This window comes from Pleurodeles waltl, chromosome 7 (assembly GCF_031143425.1).
Source record: "Pleurodeles waltl isolate 20211129_DDA chromosome 7, aPleWal1.hap1.20221129, whole genome shotgun sequence".
Classification (NCBI taxonomy): Eukaryota; Metazoa; Chordata; class Amphibia; order Caudata; family Salamandridae; genus Pleurodeles; species Pleurodeles waltl.
This window is the reverse complement of record NC_090446.1, coordinates 43,861,843-43,888,006: the sequence shown is the minus strand read 5'-3', so window position 1 is coordinate 43,888,006 and position 26,164 is coordinate 43,861,843. Positions and strand designations below refer to the sequence as shown.

The following is a 26,164-nucleotide window of genomic DNA, read 5'->3' as shown; positions in this document are numbered from 1 at the left end:
TCCTTTGCAGGATTAGCATCAACTTTGGGCCTGATTCAGAACTCGGCGGATGGGTTACTCCTTCATAACAATGACGGATATCCTGTTTCCCAAAAGATTTCAACGGATTGGGATATTTGACACTGTTGTGCCAAAATAAACCGCCGGCCGAGTTCTAAATCAGGACCTTTGTCTGAAATCTCCCACTTGTCTGCCAGACTCTAAAAGTTCCTCTAGTGTCCTGCAGTGTATTATTCTACTTGTCTGGTCTTAATGATGTTTACGATGAAGCCAGATAGTGCTGCTTCTACCTAACGATCTTATAGAAATATTTGAAGCATTTAGTGGACCGAACCGTTTTCGCTAATATGACAGCATTAAATTATTGCTGAATTATTAACAAAACTATTTTAATTTTAGTAAAATAAATGAGCAGGCGAGACACTAGATGTGCTTAGAAAGACTTATCAAATAAGTGAATATTTCGGTCTTCTTATGTATAACTGATTGAACTTCATATAAGACAGTTAAAATGTGTAATGAATCCATGCTTAAAGTAGTGCAACACTTCCAAGGCCATGAATGCAGAACAGTACTTCTAGGCTGTTTGTCACATTACAAATCACCAGGGTTAACAGAAGTGACATCTTTGACCACCAGTGACATCACAGGTTCAGCCATTTGTGCTTCCTGTAGCATCTCATGAGCCTCATCGGGGTAGCACATCGTCGAGCCCTGATTTGAGTTCTGCTTCTGCCTTTGTCACCCCTTAGACCAGGATCCATAAGGGCAGCCTCTGAGGTAACAAAGAGCACGTCAGACGTAGCAGGTGCTGCCTCTGCCCATATTATGTGACTGTTTTTGGTGGGAGGTGTGATGGCACGTCACAACCTTAATAAGTATACTTACAAGGAGACGCAAACAGGTCAATGAACCTTTGGACCGCGTTTGGAGACTTCCCAGTACGAAATGCCCTCCTATCACCATCAATCAATAAGTCAATGAACATTAATAATAACTAATCAATAATCAATACACAATTAATAGGAATTAGCAATTGGACACACCATGACCCTTCAGTCATGAATAACCACACCAGTTTAATTTGGAGTTAGAATATGTATTTCCCTATTGTTAACAATCTAAAATCAAGTAGATTAAACTCATTAGCAATAAACACATCAAAATCAAAGCATGGATTGTATATGTCCAAATTATAATGCGCAATAATAACATGAATCAGTTTAGCAGAGTTTCATTAGTACATGAATCAACAAAGCAAGAACTCAGTCATTTGTCTATTTGCATAAGATATCAATGAACCCCTCAACTAACCACGAATTAGCATCAGCATGTTGGGCTTCATGCAAAACAATTTAGCAACACAAATTTAGAAAACATCTGAACTAAGGTCTCTCTCAAAATAGCAGTTGGTACCTAGAAAGTAAAGGCAAACAGACAATTACAATTTGCATTGGATAGTTACCAATCCAACAGATCAGCAAGCAGCGTCAGTCTTCGTCCTCAGGACATCAGTCGATTCACATCAGCAGAGTTCGGACGGGGCAAAGTCTTTAGCATTAAGGTAAGCAAAGTCTCTTTCAAGACACATAGGATAACATAGCTAAGGAATGACCAATTCCCTCAGATAGAGGAGAAGTTAACATCGGGCAGGAATGGTTTTAAAAGTATCAGAACAAACAGAAGTGTCCGGAAAAAGTGGCTCGGTGGAATGAGATTAAAGAATGGCTTTGAAGATGAACAAGAAAGTAGCTATGGCAAAATGAAATGGCTGATTTCTCCTTGTGCACAGTCATTAAGTTGAAACTGTCCAACTATCCCCTAATTCCCTATTGGATAACATTTGGTGCAACGTTATCTTTATCCAATAATTTTGCGTACAGTTTACTAGAATCTTCGACAGTTCACAATTCCCATGTCACAGATTGGTCCATTTTATTGACGCTTTCGACGGTTGGAATGTCAGGTAGCAATTGTTACATTTCAAGTTCAAGTCAGTGTCTCCATTGTCTTCTCCTAGTACGGTTAACCTTGTACCTGTTGCGAATTACACTGTTGCAGTTAGCAAGAACATCGCCTTCTAGCAGGCCAATTCTCATGAGAAAGAATTCTACTACGGTTACACACACACATAACTTCTGGAAAAGTACAGCTTCGCGTCCTTCAGGAAAAACACAGCATTAAACCAGTTAAAAGTGCAATTCAAACATGAGGCTAGGCAGTTAGGCCAAAGCCCTGCTAAATTAGGCCTACGTTAATATGAAGCAAACTCTTAACATGTGACCTTAAGTATGATATACTACTACGGAATTAAACCATATTGCATAACATTTCAACATTAATAAGCATTTTCATCAGTCTTCGTATACATTGGTGACCACTCCCCGTGGGCACATTTCAGATGCGTGCATTAATTTTCCCTACGTTAAACACATTTTCTATGCAGTTTCAACACACAATATGTAAGCTTTTTTGCATTAATATTTCTTGTTAAAACATCCACGTCAACAATCCCTCCTCTGATGACTCTTGTCATCACATAAAATCTTCCCCCACAAGTTTTACATCAGTTAAAGTTCTGTCATTTCAATTTCTTGACGTTTTGGCCTCCCCTTAAATTTTGCCTTAAACAATTTCTCCCTTTCTTTTTCTTCCCTCCTCTGATCATTTTTCGCCCTTCTTGTTTTTATTCTTTTGCATATTTTACATGTCACCCATATACCAAATAAACATACCAAAACAATCAATATCCCCTGTATTATTTTTGCTAACATCCCATGCCAAATACTGCCAAGCCAATTTCCCACTGAAGCAAAACCCTTTCCAACCTTTTCCCAAACACCAGGTTCTTTCAATTCCTTCAAGTCTGTACTTGCATTAGTTAAGTTAGTAAGCATACTTCTAATCTAATTTCTATTATCTGGAATAAATGCACAACAATGACGTTCATTAAGCATCTTACAAACCCCCGCATTTTTCACCAAAATAATGTCTAAAGCAAGCCTGTTTTGAAGAGTCATAGCCCTCTCCGCAGCAAGTTAAGTATCCATCAGGAGTATAGCTCCTGAGATGTTTGTCAGCATGTTATCCACAATAGTAGACAACTTTTGAATCTTTATTGAGTTCAAAATAACTCCCACTGAAGGAATTATTGCCCCAAATATATCTCCCACTACACTAGCAGCAGTCTCTCTTTTCTGTCTGGTACGATGTAATTCAGACAATCTCTGAAACTTCTTTAAGTCCTCAAGTTGGTAAATCTTTGGGAAAACTATCCCCAAAGAACATGTCCCATACCATCCCTTTGGAAGACGGTAATAAGCATTAAGACCACATATACAGTAGATCCCTGGAATCACTTGATCCTGTCCATTCAACATAAATTCCACTTACTCTGAAACAAAAACACATGCTTACATTCACTCATTCCCACAAACACATTGTCATAATATGATTTCGGCCTAGATATACAAAGCTTCCCTATGTGTAATGCATCTAAAGCTAATTTCCCCTGCGCTCTCATTGCACTATTAGCCTCTTTACTCACAAAAGCTCACTGCTGTAAGCCTTTCTCTAATTTGCCTTTTAAAGCTCTCCTTCTATCATCAGCATGATCTAAAAAGCTCTTTTCTACAGATGTAAGCAAGCATGTCAAATTATTTCGGTGAGCATAAGATGTACTAATTTCTAATGTCGGCTCAAAGAATCCTTTAACTAATTTTATACTATAGTATCTAGCTACATCACTCAAATCCTCTATTATGGGCACATAAGAAAACACTAAGGCCCTCATTCTGACCTTGGCGGTCTTTTCGCGAGACCGCCGAGTTACCGCCGCGGTGAAGACCGCCGACCGCGGCGGTATGCCGCTGTGTGCATTCCGACCACTGGGAGCGTTCCGCCGGGAAACCGCCAGCAGCCACACTGGAGGTCGGCGGAAAAGTGGAGACTGGTCAACCGCCACGCCAGCAGAACACCGCCCACAGAATTACGACCCACATATCTGTGTGGCGGTCTTCTGTTGGCGGTGTTCTGTTGGCGGTCACCTCCCCATGGCTCCCGTCGCCTCCCGGAGGACCAACGCACAAGGTAAGTTGACCGTCCGTGAGGGGAGGGGGGATGTTGTGTGATGTGGGCGTGCATGGGGGTGTGCGTGTGAGTGTGTAGAGGGGGTGTGTGAGTGCGTGTATGCGGGCGGGGGGTGCTGCTGTGTCTATGGGTAATGTGTGCTGTTCGGCAGGTGCGCATGTCTGCATGTATGTGTGCGGGTATGTGTCCCCGTTGTGTATGTGTGTGTAGGGGGTGTGTATATGTGCATGTTGGGGGTGTGTGCATGTCGGGGTGCATGTATGTGCATGTCGGGGTGGGGGTGGGGAGGGGGTTCGTACCACCTCTGGGGGGTGGCAGGGGGGTGGAGGGTGTGGGGGGAGGACTCGGGTGGGTAGTGGGGGGTGGGGGAGACCCCTATCAGTGCCAGGGAAGGAATTCCCTGGCCCCGATAGTGCCTACCGCCATGGTTCGCATGGCGGTTCCCGACCGCCAGAAACCGCGGCGGTAGGCAGGGTCATGATACCGTTGGCGGTCTTGGGACGACCGCCGGGCCGGAGTGCGCAAACTCCAGCCCGGCGGTCATGACCGCCGTGGCGGTCGGAGTGGGGAAGTGGCGGTCGATCGCGGCGGTGACCGCCGCGGTCAGAATGCCATATTTCTGACCGCCGGTCTGTTCGCGGTCCGACCGCCGCCTCTCCGCCGACCGCCAAGGTCAGAATGAGGGCCTAAATCATGATTGGAGTAGAAGTACTGAATGTCTTCCTGGTTCTAAAACCTTGTTAATAACAGACTACAACTTATCCCATATTTCAAAGGCAAACTATGATAGGTGACTCCTTCCTGTACAAAAGTAGGAATCTGTGTGCACACATAACAATTCTTAGCATCCATCGTCTCAACATACTCACTCAATAAGTGATAGAAAATGTTAGAAGACAACTCCCCTTTTGCATTAGTACCCTCATGTAAGTATCTCTCATCCAATTCAAACCTCTCCCAAGCTGTTAGTTCGGTAGTAGTTTCAGGAACTGAAGCATTGTTAGTCTCACTCTTATCTGGTAGTGCCATACCCACAATCACAACCACAATCAGGATCACACACACAATACCTAAGCCAATACCCAAGCATTTACAATGCCTACTCCCTCTATTCTCCTGCCTAATATTAGTCATGATCTGTAAAGAATCAGAAAGTGGCGGGTGGTTAATATATGACCACAACCCGGACCTCAATCAAGTTACTAAGAATGCAGCAAAGACATAACAAGCACTCTTCTTTCAGCAATTATTTACAGCTTTCAATCTCACTCCCAGGATCTCTTTGTCAAATTCGGCTAGCAGCTTGTCAAAATCGGTTTCTCAAAGGTCAATTTCAGGTTATCAAAGTCTCATCCGGTATATTCTCAGTCTCTTTCTCAATCTCAATTTTAGCTCAGTTTATTTCATCAGCTCAGTCCCTTCAGCCAGGTTCAGGTACCAAAGTATTGACCTGGAACTTCTCGATCAAAACAGAAAGACAAAAACTCTTGTTGCCATTCAGCTGTAGTTGCATACCCCCATTCAGGACCTGCGTACCTTCTATTTGCTACTCTCTTTCTCTTCAGCTTTCTATCACCTTGCAATTCTCCTTCACTCAAATCTTCTTTCCTTGTGGTGTCTACTTCTTCCTCTATTGTTTTCTCAACGACCACTTCTCTCTTCTTTCTTTGTGACTCTGGCCACTTGTCTCCTTTCAGTGTCTCTTTGGTCTTTGATCTCTCTGGTTGCAGTCCTGCACTTTCTCCTTGCTCTATGGTGTTTTCTCTTGATGGACCTGCAATCTGATCAGAAGGAGTCAGGACACCTTGACTCTCCTCCGGCTCAACTTCTCCGTCTTCTGGGTCTGTCACGTTCTCTATATTATTCTCAGAATCAACTGCTTCTGGGAGAGCCTCCTTCTGACTAGACTCTCCTGCTGCCTCAATTGAGATAGGCTCACCGTCACCTCCCTCGATATCTTCTCCTTCGCCTCTTTCAGGAGTGACTAAGCCGTCCTCAACGGGCTCTCCTTCAGTCTCAGTTCCCTTTCGATCTCTCTCCGGCCCTGAGACTTCTTTGTCAGTTGTTGGTACTTTCAACAACTCAACTTCCTCATCAGTTGGACATGTCACCTTTTTCGTGTGACTGGCATGAATCCAGTTCGGAACTCCTGCACACTTCACAGCTGTAGTAGTCGTTAGTATCACTTGGAAGGGCCCTCTTCAATGAGGTTCCAAGCACGTTTTCCTTACGTGTTTCTTGATGACAACCGAATCACCAGCTTTCAGGCTATGTCCTGGATCATGGATCGTAGCTTCCACCTGGTGGGAAAAAGAGCGGACCACATCAGCCAGACCCTTGCAGTAGTCCAACACCATATCATCTGAGATATTCACAAGAGCATTTGCAGGCACTGCGGGCAGTCTCATAGCTCGGCCCATGAGTATCTCATGTGGTGACAGTCCTGTTTTCTTGTTGGGTGTGTTTCTCATGGACATTAACACTAAAGGTAATGCGTCATGCCATTTCAGATTTGTAGACGCACACATTTTTGCAACTCTCGACTTCAGGGTACCATTAATTTGTTCCACTGGTCCTGATGCTTCAGGGCGGTACCTACAATGCAACTTCTGCTCAATGTTCAATGCTGCACACAGTAATTTAATCACCTCTTTGTTGAAGTGACTTCCCCTATCTGATTCTAAAGAGACCGGAAAACCGAAATGTGGTATCAGTTCCCTAAGCAATAGTTTCGCTACTGTGTGGCTGTCATTTCTACGTGTAGGGTAAGCTTCAATCCAGTGGCTAAACACACAGACAACCACCAACACATACCTTAAACCTCCACACACAGGCATCTCAATAAAATCCAATTGCATTCTGCTGAATGGACCTCCAGCTCTTCCAGTGTGGCTCAAATTCACCACTGTCCCTTTCCCCGCGTTCATCTGTTGACAGATGATGCAACAATGGCAAAGCACTTCAGCTGCTTGTCTAAACTTCAGATTGAACCAGTCAATTTTGAACAACCTGATCATGGCATCCCTCCCAATGTATGCTTGACCATTATAAAACCTTGCAAATTGTGACAAAAGACTGTTCGGCAAAACCATTTTCCCTCTTCTGAGACCCACAAATCATCTGATCTTTGTATGCATTGCATCCTAACCCAAGAACGCTTCTCATCTTTACTGACATGACCCTGCAACAATTTCAACTCTTCTAATGTGCCAATCAACCTTAATGCGTATCCTGTGCATGTCTCATTTTCCTTTTCAGTTAGCAGTTCCCATTGATCCTTGAACGATATACAGTTCAATGCGCAAAACCTTGCGACTTGATCCGCATATCTGTTTCCCATTGTAACAAAGTCTTGTGACTTCAAGTGTGCACTGCATTTCACCACGGAAATTTCATGAGGTAACTGAATCGCATGCAACAATTCTTTAATACTTTCACCATTTTTCACTGGCGAACCAGAAGAGGTCAGGAAACCTCTCTGTGACCACAGTTTGCCAAAATCATGAACAATTCCAAATCTGTACTGACTATCAGTATAGATAGTAACTCTCATCTGAGCAGAGACATGGCAAGCCCTAGTAAGAGCTACCAGTTCAGCTACTTGAGCGGAATAAACTCCTTGAAGCCAGGACGCTTCCAGAATACCAGAAATTGTGCATACTGCGTATCCGGCTCTCAGCACTCCTACTGAGTCTCTCAAACATGAAACATCAACAAAGATAATTTGGTCATTTTCTTCCAATCGGGTGTCTCTAATATCAGGTCTCGGTTTTGTGCACAATTTTGTCACCTCAAGACAATCATGTTCAACATCTTCCAAAGTTTCAATATCTGTGTCTTCACTTGGAAGCAAAGTTGCCGGATTCAACACTGTACATCTCTTCAACGTTACATTTGGTGACCCCAATATAATTGTCTCACACTTGGTCAACCTTGCATTGGTCATATGCTGTGTCTTTGTTCGTGTCAAAAGGATCTCAACTGAGTGAGGACCATGACTGTTATAGAATGTCCCATCACTATGCCTTCATGCTGTGAAAGGCTTTGATCAACTGCTGCTACTGAACGCAAACAACCTGGTAAGGCTGCTGCAACTGGGTCCAAAGTAGCTGAAAAATATGCTACTGGCCGGTTTACACCTCCATGGACCTGTGTCCAGACAGACAAAGAAAATGCATTGCGTTCATGACAAAACAGAATTACATTCTTTGTGTAATCAGGCATACCTAAAGCTGGAGCCCTACACATGCTCTCTCTTAGCTCAGTAAACGCTCTCATTTCCTTCTCTCCCAACACTATAATGTCCTGATACTCTTTGCATGTCAGCCTCAGCAATGGCTTGGAGATGACTGAAAAATTTGGGATCTATTGGCGACAATACCCCACCAGCCCTAGGAACATCCTAACATCTCTCCTTGTTGTCGGGGGATTCATCTGTAGCACTGCTGTTACTCTTTCTCTGGATATTTTCCTCGAACCTTTCTCAATTATGTGACCCAAATACTTCACCTCTGTCTGACAATACTGCAATTTCGTGGGGGACACCTTGTGCCCATTTTTTCCCAAATGGTTCAGTAGGTCAATCGAGTCATACTTACACTCGTCCCTTGTTTTGGATGCAATTAATAAATCATCAATGTAATGCACTAGAGTTGATTGGAAAGGCAGCTCCAATGACTCCAAATTCTTCTTCAGTATCTGGTTGAATATGGAAGGTGATTCCGAAAACCCTTAAGGAATTCGACACCAACTGTAGACCCTGTCCAGGAATTTAAAACTGAAAAGCAATTGGCTGTCCTCATGAAGAGTCACAGAAAAGAACTCCTGTGACAGATCAACTATTGTGAGCCATTCTGCATTGCATGGTATCTGAAACATAATCACAGCTGGATTTGGTACTACGGGGCAACATTTCACCACTATGTCAATGATCTTTCTCAAATCTTGGACAATCTGAACTTTCCCACAGGGCTTTCTCAGTCCCATTATTGGTGATTTACATGGACTGCTCAACACCTCCTTCAAGACTCCCTGTGAGAGAACAGGGCTGATTGCTTGAGGCCCCCTAACTTTTTGCCCCCATTTTCCCCTTTTGGTTGGTGTTTTCCTGACTCTGATGGTGCCCTGGGTACTGCTAACCAGTCCCAGGGCCTGTGCTCTGTGTAAAATCAGTATGCAAATTAGGCTAATTATAATTGTCTAAGTCAACCTACCTATACGTCCCTAGTATATGGTAGGGCATGTAGGTTTAGGGACCCCAGCATGGATAGTGCACCCATAGGTGCACTGCTGAGGTGCCCAGTGTCATTTTAAAGGCAGGCCTGCCTTGCTGGCTGCTTTTAAATTAAAGTTATATGCAAATTCGACTTTGGAATTAAAAGTAGTTCCAAAGTCTTAAACTACCTTATTTTTACATATAAGTCACCCCTAAGGTGTGCCCTCTGTGCCCCTAGGGCTGGGTGCCATGTAACTATAAGCACCAGCTTCACACTTGGGCTTCACCACAAGAAGGACTTTGCCTGGCTTCAACTGGTTCAAGGAGGGACTCCCTGTTTGCTACAGGTGAAAAATTGCTAACCAGAGTCCCCTGCACCAACTCCTGAAGAAATCCACCAGCTGACCACTGCCCAGTGGCCAAAAAGGAGTTTGCGCCAGGTGCATTCTGGGAGTTGTAGTCCACACCCCCAAGGATCATCTCAGAGCTTCTGGAATCTTGGGGTGAGCTGTGGACCCCAAAAGAACCTTAAAGGAACATCTGGGAGAAGATACAGAAGTTTGGAGAAGTTTGGAGAACTTTTGAAAAAAAGCTCCATAGAGGGACCGAGCCGCTGCGGCAACTCTAGCCGGCTTGCCTCAACTGCGACCCGGCCTGATTTGCAGGTTCGTCCCGGTGAAGAAAATCTCCAAAAAACAGACTAAGTCCGAACGTAGAAAGTTGACCGGGACCTCCCAGCCAGCGTATCCGAGGAGGGCTCCAAGGATGTCGAATCATGATACAGGTTTGCCCCGGTCGAAGTATTTTCACCACGAAAAAACGACTAAGTCTGAAGGTAAAAATCTCCACTGAGGGTTCCCGCGACGCATATCCGAGGAGTCGGATTGGACTGGTAGGTTCGTACTGCTGAAGAAAATCTTCAGAAAAACGACTAAGTCCGAAGGAAAACGTTTGACCGAGGCCTCCCGCGGTCTGTAGCCTTGCTGGGCTCCATCGCGGTCGGACTTAAACTTTGACTTTGCCCCGGGCGAGGTGCGACCAGATGACCAGATTGGCGCTTTTTGTTTCTAGGTGCAAGAAAACAATAATTCTTTAAAAATTCATATCTCCGGTTCCTCTTATCCGATTTTATTCGTTTTTTTGTGTCATTTTAAAGATACAAATATAATCTATTTTTATAAATTGGTTTTGGATTTTTAAACTGTTTCCTATGTTTTATTTAATTACTGTTTTGTGATATTTGAATGCTTTACACTCTGTCTCCTAAGTTAAGCCTTGTCGCTCATTGCCAAGCTACCAAGGGTTGAGCTGGGTTTAATTTACTGGGACCTAACTAGACCTAGGTGGAGGTTAGTGGTCTGTTGCTAAGTGTAGGTACCTACCTGCCCTTACCAATAACCCTTTTTCCAACACTCCCTGTTTCACGAACTCTGCAATGAGTTGCGCAACCTTCATAAGGACATCTTGCGCCATGTGGTACTGCGGTACCTGGGGAAATATTGCATTAGGCTTCACACTGGTTTTAACTGGCTCAACTCCTTTGATCAGTCCTACTTCTTTCCCAGTCAAATCCCACACCTTTTCCTTAACTGTTCCCTGTACGTCTGAGGGTAGTTCAACTATTGTGAACATTGGAAAGAAGTTAATCAGAGGGTATTCCTCATCTGTTGTCTCAATTTCAGGTTCTGAAACCTGTTCCTCTCCCTCATCATCACTATTTGTCTGGACTTCAATTCCATCATTAGAACAGGTGATTGAACACCTCGTCTTGCACAATAAGTCTCTTCCCAGTAGGGATACAGGACTTGAATCACAAACCACAAATCTATGCAATCCCTGGAAAGTACCAAGCTCAACTTCAACTGGATCTGTGATCAGATTAGTCAGTAGTCGGTTTGCTACTCCTACTACCTTAACTGTCCGTCCTGAAAGGGGCAATTTTGGAACCTCTGCACTTCTGACTGCAGAGCGAGTAGCTCCTGTGTCAACCAAAAATGAAACCTTGTGACCCATAACCTTTCCTTCCACATAGGGTCCTTTCTGATCTACCTCTAAGGATGCTGCAAGCCTGCACTCCTCTCCATCTGAACTCTCATCCGACCAATCATCGTTTTATTCCATTCTCACCACGTAATGGGAATTGCTGCAATGTGTCATTTTGACTCACTCTTTGACCTGTGACCTGTTGAGGAAGCATCACCTGCTGCTGTTCCATTGGGGCTAACGGTAATTGCATTTGCCGTCTAGGTACCATGGGGACCTGCTGTTGCATTTGCCGTAACTGCATTGGTTGTGCACCTTGCATTTGCACCTGCTGTATGGGTTGAAAACCTTGCATCTGGTTCACAATATTCTGGAAATTTGGATAGGAACCTCTCAATCTTGGTCCTCTCACATTTTGAAATGAACTGACATCATTGTTTTGTTGAATAACACCTTCCTGCACCATCATTGGACACTCCCGCTTCCAGTGTCCAACGACCCCGCAAGCATGACAAGGTAACACTTTTTTCATTCCTTGTACATCATTTTGAACTATCACAGTATTCAAATCTGGACCACGGTTCACCATGCCTCCTTGTCCTCTACCTCTCATCTGCGGCTGAAACATCCCATTTCCCTGCGGCTGCTGTACCACCTGCTGTGGAAAACTTCCCTGCATCCCTGTCTGCGCTGCCTTGATTTGCATCACCATCGCTTTCTCCTTCAACTTTCTCTGTTTCAACTCAATCTCATCACTACAGTACTTTGCACACTGCAACACCTCATCAACTGGTTTTGCTTGCCAGCAAATCAAATGACTCTTAATTATCTGGCCAATTTCAGGTCTCAATCCGTCCACGAATCTGAACACAAAATGATTCATATCCTTCGCCTCAATAGTCTCTGTGCCTCTGTAATGCTTGAACGCCTTCAACAACCTCTCATAATATTCATGTATCGACTCCTTGGCTTCCTGAGCAGTTCTGTCAATCCTCTGCCAATCAATATTCTTAGGCGAAACTCTAGTTTTCAGAAACTCAATCACTTTGTAATAGTATTTCATCACCTCAGGAGACGGCCCATCTGTTTGTCCGTCCCTCGCTGGTTCATCAGTCGGCCAATCTACACTCCTTTTGCACTCAATCCACAAATCAGCTGGAACTAATATCTCAAAGAGAGTGTTCAGGTCTTCCCAGAGAGACTTCGCAAGCTTCACGAACCTGTCTGTCTGCTGATACCATTCTATTGGTTTCTCTCTTAATCTAGGGTAATCATTTGTAAAAGACAAAATGTCACCTCTGGTCCAAGAAACATGGACAAGAGTCCCTCCCGCAGTTTCTCTCATTGGTAACATCTTTATAGTGTTCAAGTCCCGTTGTACTCTAGCACTCTGCTCTATGCAGTCACTTTTCCTCTTGTCTCTTTTCGTCACCCACCTGCCTTCCCACTTGTCCAAGGCTCCCCAAACTTGTGCAATTTGCAGTATTTCTTTGAGGTGCGCTTACATTCCAGCAGACCTGATGTGCTCCAAATCCTTTGGCTCAAAGTCTAATCTGTAACTTCTCTTCAAATGTTTGGTATTCTCTAGGTCTATGCCATGCTTATCAGCCAGGTTTGCCAACCTCTGATGCACCTTGCTCACTTCTTTAGTTTTCTTAGGGCACAAGTGCCTCAATTCTGCTTCTGTGTATGACTCTAACCTGTGCACACCCATGTTCCCCTCAACAAGTTCACCTGTTTCAATGCCCAACCCCACACAGTTCAGGAATTCTTCTCCTTCCGCCCTCCCTGCTACTGCAGGAGTAGTCTGTGAAGTATTGATTTTGTTTAACCAGTCAGCTGTTGTGCTGTTAAACCTTGCAGTGAAACATTCCCAGCCTGTACTAAAGGCGTCTGCGGCACATTTGCATTCGAGTTCTGCGGTGTCAGCAATATTGAACCTGAGTGTCTCATAGCATCTGGAGGAACCCCAATCGGACTGAAATCTAATAAGGACGTTGATCCATCAAATGTCGGAACTGTGGGAGTCATCCCTTGTGTGCTTTCTACAAACCCTCCTCTTGTCGTATTTTGTGTCATTACCCCTTGATCGCATACACTAGGCTTCACCTGTGCATACAATGGTACAGGTGGACCAACCGTAATAGGCAAAGATATGGCATCTGGTGTCTGTCTATTTCCCAAAGTCTGTGGACGATTAACTCCCATATTCTGATTCATCACTGGCATCACGTCTGACTGTGCTCCTGTGACTGAAGTGTATCTCGGCATCATTTGCGGCTGCACCTGGGGCAGTAAAAGTGGAGTTGGTTCTGTCTGAACCAAATTTGGTCTCTTACATCTCTGCTCTGTCGGCACCATCAGATTGGTGGCGGTTTCTAGAAAGGGTACGTCAGGATAAATCCTCTGAATCTGTGACGGTTGCAACTGAGGTTGCATCATCTGTGTGGTGGGCACACCAAAACTACTCTGCATCGGAACTTGTGTCTTGTGACCCACCTACAGGACCTGTACTGTTACTCGGGCCAATTCTGTCTGCCACCTATGGCGGTGGACGATCATTCAATAACTGAGTAAGGAACTCATCATCATCTGAGTCATCTATCTCTGTCAAGGGCTTTCTAACCTCTTTGTCTTTAGAAGGACTTTGGTTCGTCTTATGGGTGGCTTTCTTCCCTTTGCCCTCAACCTCTGGGGTTATCGCTGGAAACAGTCTAACTCCATCTATTGTTTCTCTTCTCCAAACTCTCTGTGCACTATCCAATCTAGCCTCCGCTATTGTCTTTTCTGCTCTCCTCATTCTCCTCTCGAACTTCTGTTGCTGTTGCTGTATTACCATTAGTTCCCAAATTTCTAATGCCTCAAACTGGGCTGGTCTTGGAGGTGGCTTCAGGTCATTTAGCACCATCCGCAAGTTTTTCTAAAACTCTCAAATTGAACGTTCCGTTCTCAGGAAACGCTAAGCACCCATCTTTTCTGTTGCTTTGCACCATTGCTTTAGCCAAAGACATGGCGCGACACCCTTCTCTTCCATTACAATGCAAGCCGGTGTACCCGCTGCCGGTGTAACTTCTCCTACACTTGCGGTAATATATCTATCTCCCCTCAAAGCACTCTTAAACGCTTTGAAAAATTTCATCTTTTCGTCTTCATTTTTATTCTCAATCAAATTAGGAAGTGCCTTTTATTCCCAGAATTTTCTTTGCCTACCTTCTCAACCAATTGCCTCTCACGGACGGCTGCAATCCGTGCGTGACCCTTCTCACCAACCGACCTACCCCAGCGCAGCTCCAATGACGTCACACTCACACGTACTGTGGCTGACAAAGTCTTGCGGCTTGTCCTCCACTTCTCAATTCATACAAACTAATGCAATATATATTGCGAGCACCAACCAATATCAAAACTCAAATTTGCCGGTTTACTACAGGAAAGGTAACACAATCGCTTCAGAACTTTACAGAAGTTTCGCTTAGCCTCGCCCGCTACTCTCTCCTTCTCAGATCCCGCACTCGCAAGCAAAATTTGAGCCACAAATTCTACTCTCGACTTGTCAATGGATTGTTCTAGTGCACTTTAGAACTCAACAAATCTCCATCGCAGTTTTCATTCACTCACTTTGACTCAAACTCGACTCGTCGACTTCACTATCGACCTATTAAACAGCACAAATTACAACATAAACCAAGTGTCTCATACACTTATCAATATTCTCCGGAGTCTTAGACCACACAGGGTCCGTACATCATCAACAACCATGTGGACAATTTTTTAGCACAAAGCGCCACACTCATATGAAGTTTGATGACTTACCTACTCTCATACTGTGGAGTACACACACTCCTACTAAAACATCATCATCTGGCCTAAAATCCTCGCAAACTTCACAGTTCACCTGCGATTTGCATAAGCTGTGCAAGCGCAAAATCTACTTCATTCACACTATCACTAGAACGCCGAGAACATACTCAAACTTCCTTCAGCAAGCTCTGAGATTCCGGGAAAGTCATTTGGGACTTAGGGAGACATCCTCTCTCCAATTTGCATAATTGAAAAAAATTATTCAAAACCCAATTTATTCGGTACACCTTGCCTACTACCAAACTGTTTCAAGGGCCAAATACATCCGCATCAAAACTGTTGGTTATCACACTGGAGCTTCATAGGCTAAACATCAACTATACAAAAACCGTGATTTCATCCGCACCCCTATCAAAGAACTGTTAATTTTCGCACCATCAACTCTACCAAAACATGACCTTTCGTACTGGGGCCCCAAAGGGCCAAACCATCCGCACTGCTACCAAAACTGATGGCACGTCTGAACCTTAATAAGTATACTTACAAGGAGACGCGAACAGGTCAATGAACCTTTGGACCGCGTTTGGAGACTTCCCAGTACAAAATGCCCATCAATCAATAAGTCAATAAACATTAACAATAACTAATCAATAATCAATCCACAATTAATAGGAATTAGCAATTGGACACACCATGACCCTTCAGTCATGAATAACCACACCAGTTTAATTTGGAGTTAGAACATGTATTTCCCTATTGTTAACAATCTAACATCAAGTAGATTAATCTCATTAGCAATAAACACATCAAAATCAAAGCATGGATTATACACGTCCAAATTATAATGCACAATAATAACATGAATCAGTTTAGCAGAGTTTCATTAGTACATGAATCAACAAAGCAAGAACTCAGTCATTTGTCTATTTGCATAAGATATCAATAAACACCTCAACTAACCACAAATTAGCATCAGCATGTTGGGCTTCATGCAAAACAATTTAGCAACATAAATTTAGAAAACATCTGAACTAAGGTCTCTCTCAAAATAGCAGTTGGTACCTAGAAAGGAAAGGCAAACAGACAATTACAATTTGCATTGGATAGTTACCAATCCAACAGATCAGCAAGCAGCGTCAGTCTTCGTCCTCAGGGCATCAGTCGATTCACCATCAGCAGAGTTCGGACGGGGCAAAATCTTTAGCATTAAGGTCAGCAAAGTCTCTTTCAAGACACATAGGATAATATAGCTAAGGAATGACCACTTCCCTCAGATAGAGGAGAAGTTAACATCGGGCAGGAATGGGTAGAGGATGGTTTTAAAAGTATCAGAACAAACAGAAGTGTCCGGAAAAAGTGGCTCGGGTGGAATGAGATTAAAGAATGGCTTCGAAGATTAACAAGAAAGTAGCTATGGGAAAATGAAATGACTGATTTCTCCTTGTGCACAGTCATTACGTTGAAACTGTCCAACTATCCCCTAATTCCCTATTGGATAACATTTGGTGCAACGTTATCTTTATCCAATAATTTTGCGTACAGTTTACTAGAATCTTCGACAGTTCACAGTTCCCATGTCACAGATTGGTCCATTTTATTGACGCTTTCGACGGTTGGAATGTCAGGTAGCAATCGTTCCATTTCAAGTCCCAGTAAGTGTCTCCATTGTCTTCTCCTAGTACGGTTAACCTTGTACCTGTTGCGAATTACACTGTTGCAGTTAGCAAGAACATCGCCTTCTAGCAGGCCAATTCTCATGAGAAAGAATTCTACTACGGTTACACACACACATAACTTCTGGAAAAGTACAGCTTCGCGTCCTTCAGGAAAAACACAGCATTAAACCAGTTAAAAGTGCAATTCAAACATGAGGCTAGGCAGCTAGGTCAAAGCCCTGCTAATTTAGGCCTACATTAATATGAAGCAAACTATTAACATGTGACCTTAATTATGATATACTACTACGGAATTAAACCATATTGCTTAACATTTCAACATTAATAAGCATTTTCATTAGTCTTCGTATATATTGGTGACCACTCCCCGTGGGCACATTTCAGATGCGTGCATTAATTTTCCCTACGTTAAACACATTTTCTACGCAGTTTCAACACACAATATGTAAGCTTTTTTGCATTAATATTTCTTGTTAAAACATCCACGTCAACAGGTGTCTACCTTTGATGTACACTGTTAGCCTCAGTGAAAGGTGACACCACCAAGTGCTGAACGACTTCAGGGCACCAAACCCCCATTCAGGGACTTTGTTTGTAAGCTCCAGGTTGTTCATTTCGCCAACACCAACTAATACAATTCACATAGGAAAACAAATGGCCTGTTTAACCAATCTGACTTTTCTTTTGCAGCAACCCTACTGCCTTGAACCTTCTGCCCTGGACACCTAATAATATTGCAATGCTGCAACAGGCAACAAAGGAAACAGTTCAGTATAATCTAGTGTTCCATTCTAATGTAAGTTGTTTTCCATGTCCATTTGAAGAATAAAAAAAATACATTTGTGCATGAGAGAATATTAAACTGTTGATATAAAACTGCTAGGTTTGAGCAGGTATATGTTCAGCTCTTTATAGAAGGTTTCAATCCCTGAACTCAGGGATTAATGGAGTGAGCCTGCTATGATCAGCGCTCTGATTAATATAACAGTTGCAGCACCTACAGTTGAAGGTTGGTGAATTTGGGAACTTTTTGTGGGCTTGGTATGGTAGCATCCTTTTTTTGCTTGTTTCAATGTTAATTTGAGGAAAATTGACAAACTTTTTCATCTGTAAAGGATGAGCTAATATTTGCCCTTCATCATTTAATCAGCATCTTTTGTGCTTTATTTCTTTGGCACAAAAACAATTTATTTGTAAAATGATGACCCTAACATATGAATGTTGAGAACAACCTGACTCTTAAGATGCCTGTGTGTGTGGCAGTCATGATTCTTTACAGTTTATATTCTTTCTCCTTCAGGCTTTATTTTATTGTCTCACATTTTATCATTGATGTCTGGCTCTTTAGCAACCATTTTTTCACTGGACTAAACCGGCAACCATGTACTGGTGCATGTGCAGAGCAGCTCTGGTTTCTCCCCCTGGGTACAGCTACACTGAACGTTACTGCTATACACACCTTGGATGATTTTCTGTGTCTTGCCAGCCTCGCCTCTGCTGCTGGTGAGACCACCCATCATCTTGATCCTGTGCCAACCCCTGCTCAAGATGCCCTTTAGCAGGACAGGAGATAGTCACGTCTGCTAGCACTCACTTTCCTTCCAGACCTCAGCTTGTGGTGAGCCTCTTCCACTTGATCAATTGATTTCCGCCTGTTTTTAACTGGTGCTCCCTGAAAGGCCATTTTAGTCACTGTCAGGGAACTCTGGGCCTGATTTAAAAGGCAACTTACAGTTGTTAGTATTTTACACTTTTGTTATAAGATTACTACTTTGTGGCTGTTCACAAAATCTGAGTGTAAAGTTACTCAATAGTGTAAGATAAAATTATAGATGTAAATTAGTCATAAGCGTAAGTTACCTTTCTGAAAACCCCCTTGATGGACCTGACCCTTTTAGCAGGTTCATCCCCAGACCTTTGCCTTTGGTTTCTGACCTTGTTTTGGTTGCTATTTCTTCCCTGCTAATCAGTGATAAAGTGCTTGTGCTCTTTCCCTACAAAATGGTTAAATTGACCTACACCTGACTGGTACCTTTTTCACTATTAAGTTCCTAGTAAATAGTGCAACATGTAACCAGGGTCTATAAATTAAATACTACTAGTGGAGTGCAGGACTCACTGTGCCATCCACTAAAGTAGCACTTTAAAACATGTCTAGAGGCCTGCCATTGCAGCCTGTGTGCATTTCAACCTGGCAAAATAAACATTTTGCCAGGCATAAAACTTCCTTTTTAATACTTATAAGTCACCCCTAAGGTAGGCCCTAACAGCTCCTAGGTAGGGAGTATGGTATTTAAAAAGTACGACATGTGAGTTTATGTTTTACATGTCATGACAATTAACAACTTCTAAAATTGTTTCATTGTTATAAGGCTGTCTCTCATATACACTAGTACTGGGTTGCCTTATTACATCTGATACATTCTAACTCCAGATTGGGAGCAAATAGAAAAATCGTCTTTACACTGAAATGAATTGTAATTTAAAATCATATTTAATGTGAAAGTCACAATTTAAGCTACATTTCTGAAAATGCAACTTTTAGAAAATTGTCATTTTTTGGCCAAATCAACTGTGCCTTTCTGCCAGTAGCCAGGTTCACATGACTGTGACTGTCACGCCTGTAGTTAGTTGTTGATTCCTTCCAGACATGGGGACAAAAGGGCTTTAGGTGTGGACATGATGGGCCATGTACCCAGCCATACTGTCAGAGCTGTGTGAGGGAGAGATGTGACAATCCACCATGATCTTGTCATGGCTCACCAGTGTCCTCCCCAACAGCCTTAGTTTTTTTTGCCTTTGTTGTCCTTTTTCCTGTTGAGACTATTGTTTTGGTTGGTCATGTTGACTTTGTAAAAAAATCAAATCCAGAACAAAATCAAAAAAAGAAGAAACCATTTATTTTTAGAACTAACCAAAACGTCTCAAAAGATAAAGTGCTTCCACCAATATTAACCATATTTTTCAGGTATCATAATTACTAAGTTGTAGTTGCTATAAAGATAAATGGTAAGTGTAAATTAAGTTAAACACTGCCCTTATGGTGGATTCATAGTAGATAGTATGTTAGTGATAGACTACTACAGCAATATCTGACTGTATACAATACACATTACACAGAGTCAATCCATCCTTGCTTTCCTTTTTATGTGCTTGTAGACAAAACTACCATTTCTATTACACTACTATGTCACCATTTTCAACATTTACCCATTAAAGATGCTCATATGGTAGTAGTTATCATGCGACAATGGCAAAAAACAAATCAATTGCGTTGTGAAAACCCCATAGATGTTGTTTATGTCCAATAGGTAATTTGATGATTGAGAAAAAACATAGAAGAAAAGAATACTTAAAGTACATTTTTACAAATGTCAACGCCCATGGCAGGCCACATAATGACAAAGCTCTTGATTTTATTAACTACAACACATAAATACCTTTTCCTAGAACAGCCTTAGAGGTCCACATAGATATATAACTGTTTTGTGTCGAAATATACAGATAGAGCTGATCAGGTGTAATTTTCAATTTTTCTGATATGTCTTTGAAGACAAAATTGAGCTCTTATGCTTTCCAACAGTCAGCAGATTCTCAATGGTGGAATTTGGTAGTTTTGGGCTCTATTCACATAATGTTTTTCTTCCTAAATCTTTTTCTTATCTCCTTTTCTATTCCTTTTTATTGTCATGTGACCTAAACTGTGTGTTTAAGATGCCTTTCTAATACTTGGTAAACATCATTGCTGCAAATTAGCTTATTTTCTTACCTCCTTTTTTGGTAGAATTGTGCTACATTTGTAGCCCAAATTGTATTCAAATCAATAATTGTCCTCCTTGCAAAATTATGTTGCTGGTATGATGTAGGTTCCTAATAGCTAATCAACCAAGGAAAATCTGGTTTCTAAAGGTGGTAAAATGGACACCATCTGATTGATACAGTGCTGCATTTGAATATTTGATATTCAAATGAAAAAATAATGCTGACAGTGTCTTGTTAGCATGTCAGTTTATTAAACTTAGCAGCATTTAAAATAGATCACTTCACTTTTTGTAAAGGACCCCTAGACCAATGCTAGGGGCTCAGGGTGACCCTACTAGTGCCCCTTTTCTTTTTTTTCACTTTTGTTTCTGGGACTCGGATGAAGCCAAGTCCCAAGATGGCTGCCAACACTTCCTTGTTCAAGTGTTGGCAGCCAATCAGATATCAGCACGGGGACAGTTGGATCCACGGAGGATCCGCGTCCCTAGATATCTATATTTCTTCCCCTTTAATATCTCATAAACTACTGAACAGATTTACACCCAACACACAAAGCACAATCTACACACCAAGATCTAGCTTCCTGCCAAATGTAGTGTAATTCTGTTCAGTGGTTCAGGGTGTAGGCATGTCCAAACACCTGGTGGGAAAATGAATGGGGAAAACGTATTTTGGGACCCCCCCTTTTTCTTAGCCCCTGCTTGACGGATCACCCCAAAACTTTCAAGACAGCAGCTGATCTGACCAGAGTATAAGTTTTGAAAATTTAGTGAAGATTCGCGAAAGTTATTGGCAAAACAAAAAACGTTCTTCCTATGGAAACTAGGACCTAAATATAACTACCTACTGGTGACCTAGTTTCCATAGCAAGAGTGAAACAGAGAAACCAGAGGTTTCCTTGGGCATGTAAACAGAGGAAACAATTGATCTCACAGAGAGGGAGCTGCATGTTTAGCAGCTCCTTCTCTGTAACAGCAATGCCGGCTCCCGCAGGAGTCGGGTAGCCTGCTGAGACCATGCAGACCTTCAGGCTCCCGCCGCGGTCCCCAAAAGTGCCCAAAGAGGGTAAGAAAATAGTCAAAAGAAGAAACAGAGGGAAAAAACAAGCAGAATATGAGCAGAAAAGCAGAAACAGAAGTCAAGAAACGAGCAGAAAGGCACAAACAAAAGTCAAGAAACAAACAGAAAACCACAAACAGAGGTCAAGAAACAGGCAGAAAGGTAGACACAGAGGGCAAAAAATGGTCATAAAACAAGCATAAATGGAGAAACAGAGGGCAAAAAGTGAGCATGAAGGCAGAAATAGAGGGCAGGAAATGAGAAGAAAGGCAAAAAAAAGAGAGGTGAAGGACCAAGCAGATAAATAGAAACAGAGGGCAAGAAATGAGCAAAAAATGAGTAGAAAGGCCTAGACAGAGGAGAGAAATGTGCAGAAAGCAGAAACAGAAGGCAAGAAATGAGTGGAAAAGAGGTAGAGAGGCAGAAACAGAGGGCAAAAAATAAGAAAAGAAATAAAGTAAAAATAGAAGTAAAAAGTAAAGGAAAAAGAAAAAGTAAAAAGAAAAATAAGAAAGGCACAAACAAAGGGCAAGAAATGAGCAGAAAATGAGCAAAAAAGCACAGAGAAAAGCAACAAATAGAAAGGCAGAAACAGAAGTAAAAAATGAGCAGAAAAGAGGCAGAGAAGTGCAAACAGAGGGCAAGAAACAAGCATTAAATGAGCAGAAAGGCACAAACATAGGGCAAGAAACCAGCAGACAATGGGCAGAGAGCACAAACAGAGGGAAGAAAAAAGTAGAAAGGCACAGAAAGCAAGAAACTAACAGAAAATGGGCAGAGAGGCACAAACAGAGGGCAAGAATTCAGCAGAAAGGTGCAAACAGAGGGCTAGAAATGACCAAAAAGACAGAAACAGAGGTTTAGAAATGAGCAGAAAATGGGCAGAGAGGCAGAAACAGAGGGCAAGAAATGATCAGCAAATGGACAGAGAGGCGCAACCTGAGGGCAAGAAATGAGCGGAAAGGCACAGAGGGCAAGAAACAAGCAGAAAGCAGAAACAGAGGGCAAGAAACAAGCAGGAAACAAGCAGAAAGGCACAGAAGGAAGAAACCAGCTGAACGACACAAATGAGGGCAAGAAACAAGCAGAAAATTAGCAGAGAGGCAGAAACAGGGGGCAAGAAACAGACAAAGAGGCAGAAACATAGGACAAGAAATGAGCAGAAAATGGCCAGAGAGGCACAAACAGAGGGAGGAAACAAGCATAAAGACACAAACAGAGAGCAAGAAACAAGCAGAAAATGGGCATAGAGGCAGAAACAGAGTGCGAGAAATGGGCAGAGGTGCACAAACAGAGGACACGAAACTATCTGAGAGGCACAAACAGAAGGCATGAAACAATCAGAAAACAGGTAGAGAGGCACAGACAGAGGGGAAGAAATGAGCAGAAAGACACAAACAGAGGGCAAGAAATGGTCAGAGAATCATAAACAGATGGCAGAGAGGGACAAACACATGGATAACTGATCCTCCCTATTTTGTTTTCTGCTTTCAGGGAACCTACATGGCGGACTATGGCTTTGTTTACAACATCTACGACCCACCAGCAACCTCCTGTAATGGATCAGAGTCAACCAGTCGTGCTCCATACACACCTACTCCATCAAAAACACCCTACGGGCCAACCTTCACGTTTCCAACTGACACCGGACACAGCTCATTCACAGGACACCTACATTTCACTATATTTCTCCTGTCTATATTCTCTGTGATTGTTACATTCCTAGATTCCTAGAGGTTAAACATGTGTCTGACACTGATCACTGAAAAAAATTAAATGGCAATCGGAATGTGACTACAGGCAGCTACTCACATGTATGAGATCATATATCTACAAAATACAGTAAGAGTGTAGACATACTCCAGACCCTTACTCTTTTTGTTGGCCTTATTCCCACCCATCATGTGGTGGCATCTTGCTTCCCTCTCACTAATGCCCTAGTAGCTGGCAAATGATGAGTATTTTCCTATCAGCAGAAGGTATGCACATCAATTTTCACAGACAGACTAGAGGAGAAAGGGGGCCAGATGTTCTAAGAATTTTAACAGTCACAAAAATTCCAATTCTGCATTTTTGACTGCTAAAATGCAATTTCCTAAGTACTAATGCCAGTTTTAGGACTTAGAAAAGTTTCAAAACACCTAAAATGAGATTTCGAATGGATACCAATCAGTGTTTGGAAGGGGAGTGTTGTATGTGTGACTACTTTGCTATCGAAATCCGTTGAAAATTTACTGACCCCTCACAGGAGGTGGCAAAGCACTCACAAAAGGAAAGGGGTCCTTGTGTGGCCCCTTTCCCTTTATGAATTAAAAAAGTTTATTTAAGAGTTTTAAACAAACTTTAAAAATAAGAAAACCTTTTTTGTTAGACCAATTTTCTTTAAAGAAAATTGGTTGCACTTAAAAAAAACTAAAAGCAGTCAAAGACATGGTGGTCTGTTGGCCCCAGCAGGTCAATGTCCCTGTGATGGCCTCCAATGGTAGAGAGTCACAGTTTGAGGCCTACTTCTTTAAAATTGGTGTCGTAGGTCAAATTGCCATCCACTACAATTCATATTTTTGAGAGCAGATGTATTAGTACATAGAATGGTTCTTTTATATCTTTAATGGTCACAATTTGTGAGAATTACGCTGAGACCTGAAGTCCATACATCTGGCCCCTGGTTCTTTAACGGAGCTTACAGATCCAGTTTCAACTAGCAAGCTTGCAGCTGCTTCTTTTTGTTTTTATTTTCCATTGACATCAGTCCTTGGCTTTGGAGTCTCAAAAATAAAGTTGTCCAAATTTGTTGTGAACTCTATGCTGGGGCAGGTCTCCCAAGTGCATGGGGGGTCAGTGTGGTCCCTAAAGTTTTTAAGGAGAGGATTTAAGAGGAATGCTTGTTTCTCTTTACCTTTCTTTCTTGTTATCTAGAGCCATTTTTCTAAACTTTTTCAGGATAAATGAAATCTAGCTTACTTGCTTCCTAACTGCATACAATTCTATTTGATTTAATTATTTTCATTCACATGGTGTTTTTAGGTGTGTGTTAGCCAAGGCCTTTTGTTTTTAGTCATTTAAAAAAAAAATATGCTTAGTAAGAGGGGCTTTTATCCAGCCCTCCTCATCCATTGGTCTGTGGTCCAGTCCACTTGATCTATCTATCTATCTATCTATCTATCTATCTATCTATCTATCTATCTATCTATCTATCTATCTATCTATCTATCTATCTATCTATCTATCATCTATCTATCTATCTATCTATCTACACACAAACATATATATAGATATGTATGTATGTAAATATATGTGTGTCCATTCCTTTGTTAATTTGTCATTCGCAGTTTGCTTCTGCCCATCACGGTTACTGGCACCTCTCCCTGTGAGTGGTGGCCTAATGCTGCACCACCTCTGGATCCGCATTATGGGGAAGGACAGCACTGACAATCCCAGGACTATCTCACCAGTCACCCCCGCACACCAGCCCTCTAGGAAGCCCTTGTGTGCTGTGCCAGCGATAGTGAGACACCACACAGGTCACGGGAAGCATAATTTCTAGTGTCATGATTTGAGAGAAAGAATACACAGTAAAAGGAACAGCGAACATCTCTGTCTTGTTTCATGTTTTGGGACATAATGTTTAGATGAGGATGCGTTTGGCTTCACCCATTCTTTGGAGTTTTGATATAATGCATCACCTTTGTGACAATAAGGCCCCCAAGACTTTTGCTCATAATCATCAACAGGAGAAAGTTCCATGATACTACACCAAACCCTTCTTCCTCATATAACATAACGCTGATGGCCAGTTCAAGATACCAGTGTTGTTGAGATGGCCGAATAGCCTGGTGTTGTTGCTGGGCATTTTTTTATCCCACTTGAGCTGAATGAATGAAGGTGCTGATTACTTTTCTGAGCCTGTGAGTGAAGACCTTGTTATATATGTTAAATTTATGTTCAGGACTGACAGTGGGGGGTAACTTGCATGTTGAAGGGGCCCTTCTCTCCCTCATTGTTATAACCATGGAAGCCTCTGCTGCCGCGTCCTCTACTTTTCCATCATTTTCGAAGGATGCAAATTATTTACTAAGAGGTCTCATTAATACTGGTCTAAATGTTTTAGAAAAGGTATTGGTGAGCCCATCAGGGCCTGCAGCTTTACTAACTAGTAATTCTTCAATAACTTTCTGATTTTTTAAAGTAAATAGTGGGCCTTCCCTGTTTGATAAGATTGATAAGGGTAGGCTCTCTAAATTGAAGTCTATTAACTATTGCACACATTTCATAATTGGAATTTAGAAGTTCATGTAAAATTATTCCTTAGTGTTTTGATTAGTACTATATCTTTGGTAGGTATCACAACATATTTAGTTTCAAGGCCTAAAAGAGAAGGTTAATTATTTAATCTTGAGTTAGCTAACTGTTGTCCCTTTCTCAGCATAGAAACTTAGGGGCAGATTTATGGAAAGTGGCACTGCACCCAGTGCCACTTTCCCTGCGCCCCTTTGTGCCCCCCCCTTCCACCACCATGTGTGCGCTGTATTTAAAATTCGGCGCACCATGGCGCAGGGTAGCGGCAATAGCCTAATTTTTC

At 42.3% G+C, this 26,164-nt stretch overlaps 2 protein-coding genes across 2 annotated transcripts in view; both read left to right on the top strand.

Annotated features, from left to right (window-relative positions):
• The window catches only part of LOC138303592 (DBH-like monooxygenase protein 2), a 113,310-nt gene extending 95,750 nt beyond the window's left edge, over positions 1–17,560 (top strand). The window contains exon 11 of the mRNA XM_069242865.1: positions 17,455–17,560. Coding sequence (XP_069098966.1) covers positions 17,455–17,493 — 39 coding nt within the window. The 3' untranslated portion in view covers positions 17,494–17,560. The remainder of the gene's footprint in view (positions 1–17,454) is intronic.
• Positions 17,561–21,756: 4,196 nt separating this feature from the next.
• On the top strand, positions 21,757–22,858 carry LOC138247159 (acidic phosphoprotein-like). The gene is made up of 2 exons (XM_069201899.1): positions 21,757–21,869; positions 22,016–22,858. The coding sequence occupies exons 1-2, from the start codon at positions 21,789–21,791 to the stop codon at positions 22,133–22,135; spliced, it is 201 nt and encodes a 66-aa protein (XP_069058000.1). The 5' UTR covers positions 21,757–21,788; the 3' UTR covers positions 22,136–22,858.
• Positions 22,859–26,164: the final 3,306 nt, after the last annotated feature.